The 8,776-nt window shown below is 33.3% G+C and overlaps 1 protein-coding gene across 1 annotated transcript in view; it reads left to right on the top strand.

Annotated features, from left to right (window-relative positions):
• Positions 1-8,183: 8,183 nt before the first annotated feature.
• The window catches only part of HELRODRAFT_170110 (hypothetical protein), a gene marked incomplete at both ends in the record, with an annotated part of 1,963 nt that continues 1,370 nt past the window's right edge, over positions 8,184-8,776 (top strand). Inside the window, 2 exons of the mRNA XM_009015927.1 lie at positions 8,184-8,206; positions 8,543-8,720. Of these exons, the coding sequence (XP_009014175.1) occupies positions 8,184-8,206; positions 8,543-8,720 (201 nt within the window). The remainder of the gene's footprint in view (positions 8,207-8,542; positions 8,721-8,776) is intronic.

Here is an 8,776-nt window from a genome sequence, read left to right as displayed (position 1 = left end):
TATACTGCCTGGTGTAATAAGCCATTGTGCTGTGTAGCGTTGTTGTGCTGTGTTATGTGGTTTTGTGTTGCGGTGGGTTGTGTTGTGTTATGTGGTTTTTTGTTGTTATGTTGTGCTATGTGGTTTTGTGCTGAAATGGGTTGTGTTATGTGGTTTTGTGTCGCGTCGTGTGTGAGATTGCTATAAAACGAACTAAATGGTTCAGTGCCACGAAATCTCCCTTGTATATTTTTACGTAACATCGCCATTGTTAGGCTCTGCTGTGTGTGCGTACTGTACGGGATGATCTCTTTAAAAAAGTAATTCATACTATTATATTATTAATAATAATAATAATTAAGATTAATACGAACAATGTGAATCTATATTTGACACTTTCTGAGAGCATTCACTAAACTGTGGTTATTATTAATTAAAATTTTACAAAGTGGAAAACGAAAGTTAATAAACTTTTTAATAAATGCTTGTCAAACAGAAAGTTTAATGTTCTACAATTTTTTGATTATTCTCTAAAAAATAATTGCTTTGCATTGATGAAAGCTTTTAATTTTTAGCTATAAACTTTGAATAACTTATTTTAAAAACTATTGTTTATTGAAATGTTACATTTTGTATAAATAATGACCAAGTACATAAAAATTGAACTGTATTCCATCTCGTCATAAAAGTTGAAGCAGCTTCATATTTGAAGCACCTATTTGAAACTTTCTTTACGATCTTGATTAACCAGTCTTAGAACCGGTTTACCGTATACACACAGTACTTTAACTAAATTAAAATATTCACCAGTTAATAAGTATCATTAGAAATTAATTTTTTAAGACCTGATGGTATCTTTCAAAAGTATGCAACAAAATTACATTTCAACTTTTTCTGTGAAAAAAAATCACAAAAATGAAAGTAAACCAAAAAAAAGCGAACTTGACACGAAAGCACGCCTCTGAGTAACCACGGTGATACGTTACGCATGAGTGATTCCATGTCTATTTACTTGATTAAATGAATAAATTGCATGTACACGCGCGCAAACACGCTGAACCTCTCTACTCTTACCCTATCAGATCTTTTCATGTATGCGACCAACTACTACTTTTTCCGGCTTAGTGTTTGCAGTTGATGGCTTCAAACTAGCATGGTATCTTGCTTATGAAATTTTTAGTTTTTCCTTTATTCAAATTTCAAATCAGATGATGATGGGTTTGTTTTTGTCGTTATAAATAGATTTAACCAGATTTAATCAATTTATTGCAACTAAAAACTCGCGAATCATCATAGAAAAATGAGTTTAAAATAAGAAGGTTTAATTTCTTATTAATCTAATCAATTAATTTAATCAACTTTAATTTCTATGACAACACCAAACAGGTGCTACTTCAATTCAGAAATGTAAATGTAACATTTTTATGTAAATATAAATATTATCATCATCGTCCATATCATCACCTCCACCCATATCACCACCACCATAATGAGAAACATAAAAAGCTCCTCACCACAGAGCGCTGGCACATAGATCCACTTTTATTGCTTATCAACAAACCGTGGTGGAGCCATCTTCCAGAAAATGTAACAACCACAATAATTATGAAAATATAACATCTGCGATAGCAACTAATTCAACCTTTTGACGTATCGATACACACACACACATATATATATACACAGACACACATATACACACACACAGACATACACACATACACATACAAACGAACAAAAATATAATTGCCAACATCAATACATGCATACACTCATGCAATACACAAACACACACGTAGTTAATCACCAAAACACACACACATACTCAAACACACACGCCAAATCACTACACTATCACGTGCACAAACACACGTACGCAGAAAAAATATTTTACCAATACACACATACAACTACACATACATCATAACACATTTTTACAGCCAGGTTATATAGAGTTGTACGCTCATTTCCACGGACCGTGCTTGAAAAAACATCCGGATCATTCCATGTGATTTCCTCATTCTCAAACTAATCTCAATTGATGTTTGAAAAAATGTTTGAAATGTTAGATAGTAACTTTTTATTGAATTTAAAATGATCGTGCCTAACTTTTGATCCGTCAGGAACGATTCTCTGTATTAGTGCTTTCTGCTACTGTTGTACAGTCTTTGCCACATTAAAACTTCACATTATCATTATTGTTATTATTATTATTATTATTATTATTATTTATTACGTGAAGTAACGAAACACATGCCTGCTGTAATCTCCTTTCGATGCATCTCATTCAAGTGAAATAATTTCCATCAAAAGTATTTGTAAAATAAAAACCAATTTCAACCAGCCCTGAAGTTCGTTGAAATGAAACACAGTGGGAAAAAATCGCACAGGACAACGTCGTCGTAGCAACGCGCGTGACCACAAATGTATAAATTAGATTAGAGATAAAATTGATACATGGACAGACACGGAGAGCAAGTCGTGAGGACTTATTTTTTTTACTTTTAATTAAAAGGTGCACAAACACGAACACGAGAAACAATCATACACGAATAAAACAATTTTTTTGATTATTATTCATTCCCTTCTATCGATAGCACGTTGGCGAATTTTGATTTCACATTCCTGACATAAAAAATTACGAACCATCATTGCAAAATGACATTAAATTCAATTGTTAATCATACTTTTTGTAGTTTCAGCAGCCAAAATATTACACATAAATTAAAAAAAAATTAAAAATTTGTACGAGTTTATGCTGATTCGCGAGCGGGTTATAGGATGGAACGTGGTAGGGTGTAGTAAGCCATAACCAGGTTCCCAGCTGGTCATTAATCAGTGTGACTTCCTCTTTCGCTTGCACCTTCATCATCCACAATCGCCACAACAACTACAACAGCTATAACAACCACACCTACAACCACTACAGCCACAAAAACAACACTTTTACACAATTTAGTTCATGTTCACACGTACGTGTGTTTCGGTAAGTATTTCGATTCTGCCTAACATTTGATGCTCTTATCAAACTAATTTTTTCATGAGAAGGCATAGCGTGTCTATTCTTTATACCTTACGATATCTCACTAACTAGATATGTCACATTTTAATAAAAGTTGTTCTTTCTATCTTCAGCATTATGAAAAAAGTTACAAAATCATAATTTTGATGAAATTACTTATTTGACACGATATATAGAAATATTTTAACATCACCAACACGTTCATCTCTAATATTATTATTTTACCATTTGGTTATTATGCCGTAAGCGCGATTGCGTCCATGAAATTTATCCACCCACCGTCAAATTTCATGCCTAATTATAAATGGGAATTTAGCAACTCCAGGAGATGGAAGCCCAAACAACAAGAACAAACAACAACAATGACGATGAAATGTGATGGTAACAACAATGGTGGTAAAGGGGGTGTAACAATGGTGGTAAAATGGGTGTAACAATGGTAGTAAAGTGGGTGAAATGTTAGTGAAAAAGTGAGTAGAACATTGGTGATAAAATGAAAGTATAACTTTGGTGATAAACGATAATAATAATAATAGGATGGAGCAATAAGATATTTATAGGCCGTTCGCAAGCAGTTTGCCATTCAAAATATCTTACGTTATGTTCTGTCGGGCTATTTAATTCATGTTATGTGTTGTCCGTGCAGTGTTGCATTGATGTTATTGCTGTTGTTAATGTTTTGGTTATCGTAAGCTGCTGTTGTCAATGAATGATGTTGTTAATTGCTGTTGTTAATGTTTTGGTTATCGTAAGCTGCTGTTGTCAATGAATGATGTCTTATTGTTGTGGTTAGTGGTTGTGTTTTTGTTGCAACTGCTGGGTTTGTAGCTGATGTTACATTTGTGGTTGCTGTTGTTGCGAACATTGTCGTTGTTTCTACGTCTGTGGTGGTGGTTGCTGCTTCATTTGTGGTTGTTGCTTCATGTGTGATTATTGATGGTGTTGTTACGATATAGTGTTTAGTTTTAATTGTTTTGAATATTCTTATGGATTCTTATTTCTTGTCGTTGTTTTAGATACTTTCAATTTATTAAAACTCTAATATTTTAATTTCAACTGAACGACTGTAAAGTGGAAAAGTTTAACAAATGAAGGATAACATTACATTGAAACGTCCAATTACACGTCTGACTTGGAAATTTTTTTATGTAAATATGCACACGTACTTAGAATAGGAAAATATGTAAATTCTCATGTAAATGGGGAACGATAGAACGCTAAAATGGCCTCATTAGTTCCTCCTCCATTCCAGTGATGTCACAATAATACCGATCTTTCGATATTTATTGACGCTCAGCCTGATTATAAAGCGTCTCTTTATTTTGTTTACAATGCAAAAAAAAAAATTTCACAAAAAAACCATCAAAATGCAGCCAAATAATTTTTTTCTACCAAAATTATAAAAAAAATAAAAATAACAAAATACGCGGAATATATAAGCTGAACGATTTCAGCCAACATAATTGAAAATAAAATTAAAATTTTATCTTCAGATATGTATCAAGATATATATCTATCTTATCTTACAATCTTATGATTATATAGATGGAATCTTATAATCACATGAAAAAAATTTTTTAACGCTGTGAATGAAATCTCACGAATATATGGATAACATCATTCGAAATGGATAGTTGAGTTAACGACGCATCGCCAATATTCACTGAGGTGCAGTTAAGTCACACAAAAAAAATAATTTCGCGATTTTCCATTGAAACAATAAAATTGTGAGTGCTCGCATACTTGTAAATATGTGTGTGGATGTGTGTGTGGATGTGTGTGATAGTGTGTGGATGTGTGTGATAATGTGTAAATGTGCGTGAATGTGCGTGTGTAGATGTGCCATTTGGTGGGTTTGGTGGGCAAAAAAGCTCAACTGCCTTAATTTCTAATTCAAATTTCTAAAAACTTTTGTATTTTGATGGCATTTTTATTACATCTCCCAGCTGGTGGAAAAAATGCATCCCTGTATTTTCTTGCCTGGAACTGCGCGTTCGTGTATGTGAAAAAACGTGTGCCTATGTTTGTTTGTAAGTGACTGTCTGTGTGAGTTTGTTTGTATACGTGTGAATGAGTGTCTGTGCGTGTGTGTGTGAGGCCACCGTGTAAAAATTTGCTCGTGCATGTACGAATGAAGCTTCTTGCGTGTAGAAAGCGTTGAAATTGCATTAATGTACTTTTTATTTCTTATATTGCATCCAGTTTTGCGCGCGACAGCGAAACGAATGTCCTCTTCGGATAAAAAAATTTACGCTGGCGTTTGGTTGGATTACCAGAATTAAAAAATCAACAGTTGTAATTTGCAGCTACAATAAAAATAAGAAGCAAGCTCGACAAAATAATGAATAATGTGATTGATAATGATATATTATAATATATGATATATATATATATATTATATAATATGATATATGAATAAATGAGGATGGACACTTGTTTATTTATTCATAAACGTCGTCTGCGCATCAGAACGATGAACTAATTAATTGAAGGTACTTCAGTCTCGAACATTTCAGTCATAAAAACCTCAAAAATTGTTAATCAAGATCATTGTGTGAAATTAAAAAAAGTTAAATGTCTTCAAAATTGGTGGATAACAAAACTGTTGATGAGCGTTTATAAAGTGTGTGGATCGTAAGAACAACCAACCGCTATGTGATGGAGTTGATAATTTTATAATGCCATCAGCTGCAGATTTTGTGGTCAAAATATCTTCAGAACAATAATCATCTGTCGGCTTCATTTTTCAAGACGTGCCAACCATGAAAATAATTACTCTGAATATAATATTGTATTTGAAAAGTTTCCCGATTGTCTGGGATGATGAAGTGAATCATTTGCTGCGAAACATTTAATCAGCACTGAATTAGAATGAAGTGGAATTGAGCGACGAGGTTTTTGTGTATGTCGCGAATGTTTGGTGTTCAACAAATCCAAACCGTGCAACGTTCACACATCGCTCGCTACCTTAACGAGCAATTCATTTCAGATAATCTCATTCAACTGAAACACAAATCGTGAGAATGTTTATGTGTGTGTGTGTGTGTGTGTGTGTGTTGTGGGTGTGGGTGGGTGTTCGGGTACGCGTGTGTGTGTATGTTTGTGTATGCTTGTGTTTGTGTGTGCAATTGTGTAAATTTTTTTTCATTAGCATCATTCAGCAAAATGGGTGTGCCATCAATCACGTGATCAAATGAAGTCTTCCAACATACATTAAGGCATAAATTGCTTACACACAAACACACAAATACACAAACTTTTAAACGTACCAACATACAAACACACTAACATATAAACACACACGCTCACACACACACGAAATAATATAGAAACGCATACACACATTGACACAAGTATATGAGTTACAAACGTCAGCATATATTGCATGCCAACAAAACGCGTCGTCATTCTAGTAGATAGCATAACCGTGGAACTGCAGATACAGAGGCTTACAAACAAATATTCTGTGTAGGTGCTACCTGCGAACTAGAAATTATACTTATCAATTAAAAATTTAATATTTCCGTCAATAAACACTCGGTTTTTTTGGTTCCCAAATTCTCACTGATCTGCTGTGCTGACTGCTGGAGGATGAGTATACAACGTATGCACTCATGCTTAATAAATGTTTCATTTGTTCGAGAACTGTTTTTTAAATTCAGAAGTTTATTTTCTTTTGTTTACTTTATAAAAATTTGTTAAATAACAAAATTTAGTTTGCTAAAAATTAGTAATTTTCAAGCCATAACGTAACTAAACAAGCTTATGAGGTTTGAATTTCAGATAAGCAATTAGTTCAGTTTCAAACACGGGCAGACAACTTTTTCAAATCTGGTTACAATCAATTATAACTGTCAGCGCACATGAACTACCGCTTCCATCTAAGTACTTTTTTGATGTTTTGAACGAACGGAAATTGCAAAAAATATTTAAAACAGCGGTCAGGAAAATTATTCATATTCATGTTACAAACATCTGAAAAAAAAATATACATAATAACAAGCTGTCAATACTTAAAAGAAACAATTGAAACAGTTTTTTTGGTTCATTGTTGAACCAAGTCTGAACAAGACGAAAATGAATAAATAGCATAGTTTAAAATTGTTACGTCTCATGTCTGGAGTTGGAAAAATTAATTTAAAAATGTAACTTCAGAAAACGCAAACTGCATCAAAATATTTTTTGTAAGTGTTGGTTTTTCAGACCATTAATAACTTTCGAGTAGATTAGTTGTGACGAAGAATTTAAAAAACTTTCACGTCATTTTCTGCTTTTATTCAGCTTTGTTAACGCTTAATTTTGAACGATTTGTTGATAATTTGTCGTTAATATTTTTGTAACTTTCGGCATGAAAATTTGAGACGTTTCATTGATAAGAAATTATTGTTTGTGGTTTTGCTTGGAAAAAGATAGAAATCTTGAAAGATAAAAAAAATTAAAATTAGTGTCAAAAATCAAATGTATAAATAATTTCTAAAAATGATGCTCCACATTATACAAACTCTTGTTTAAACATTTTCGTCGTTCGAATCAAATCTCTAGAATTATTCACAAGCTTGGTTAAGAAGCATTTCATCTTTTGAACATTTGAAAGGAACTGTTCCTTCAAGTCAATGCATTTTGATATTGTGCAGTAGATGTATATTGTTTAACGAATCAATGATGTGTTTCTAACAACACTAGGAGGTACGTTTGGGTCATTTGAAAATTCGTTCAATGATATGTTCAAGGAACATTGATACAGAAATACGTTCCATTCCCACATAAAAATATATGACGTTGTATACATAGATAATATATATATATATATATATGTGTGTGTGTGTGTGTGTGTGTGTGTGTGTGTGTGTGTGTGTGTGTGTGTGTGTGTGTGTATGTGTGTGTGTGTGTTTGAATTCTATATATATAATGCAAGTATAATGAATCCGGAAAGAATCTATAATGTATACGTAATGTACAGTACATGTATATACTTTTTGTAATGCAATTATAGTGCGTATATAATGTTTATATGTGAATATAATAGATATGTCTGTGGGTATGCAACATGAATGAAGCAAATTGATGAAACAAAGCGTTCCTTTGCCCCGAAATAAACTATCTTTCTAATAAAAGAAGCATTCCTCCAACCCACAACCATAAAACACACTCCAACGTTTTCTCAATTTTCCCAAAGACTGCAATGCTCTCATTTGCCTTGCTTACGTGAGCACAAACATGAACAAATTTACTTAAATGAAAGTGATTGGATGAATTATTTTTCTTATAAACATTCAATTCACTTTATTGCCAGTATCACATAGACGCATGCATAAATACATAAAGCTTCTATAAAAATACGGTGTGTTTGTGTATATTGTGTGCGTCTGTGTGCGTGCGTACGTGTTGTGTATGTGTGTGTGCGTGTTGTGTATGTGTGTGTGTGTATGTGTGTGTGTGTGTGGTGTGTGTATGTGTGTGTGCGCGTGTGTAGACATGTATGTTTATTAAAAGATTATTTTATATTTCTATGCACAGGTAACTTAACTGACATCCACCCAGCAATGACAATCGACACAATTCGCTTCGGAACACCAAATCCTCATCTCTTAGCATCATCCTCCCTGACAACTCCTTTAATGTCGTCATCAGCTACGTCATCGTCGTCCTCACCATCAATTTCATCCACGTCATCGTCTTCGTCATCTCAATTTCCGTCTCCCTCATTTTCTACCTCAAAGTTAGACTCATCATCATCATACTCACTGACTCCATCATCATCATCGCTCCTATCAT

This window comes from Helobdella robusta, assembly GCF_000326865.2.
Source record: "Helobdella robusta unplaced genomic scaffold HELROscaffold_17, whole genome shotgun sequence".
Classification (NCBI taxonomy): Eukaryota; Metazoa; Annelida; class Clitellata; order Rhynchobdellida; family Glossiphoniidae; genus Helobdella; species Helobdella robusta.
This window is presented reverse-complemented; position numbering and strand designations above follow the sequence as displayed.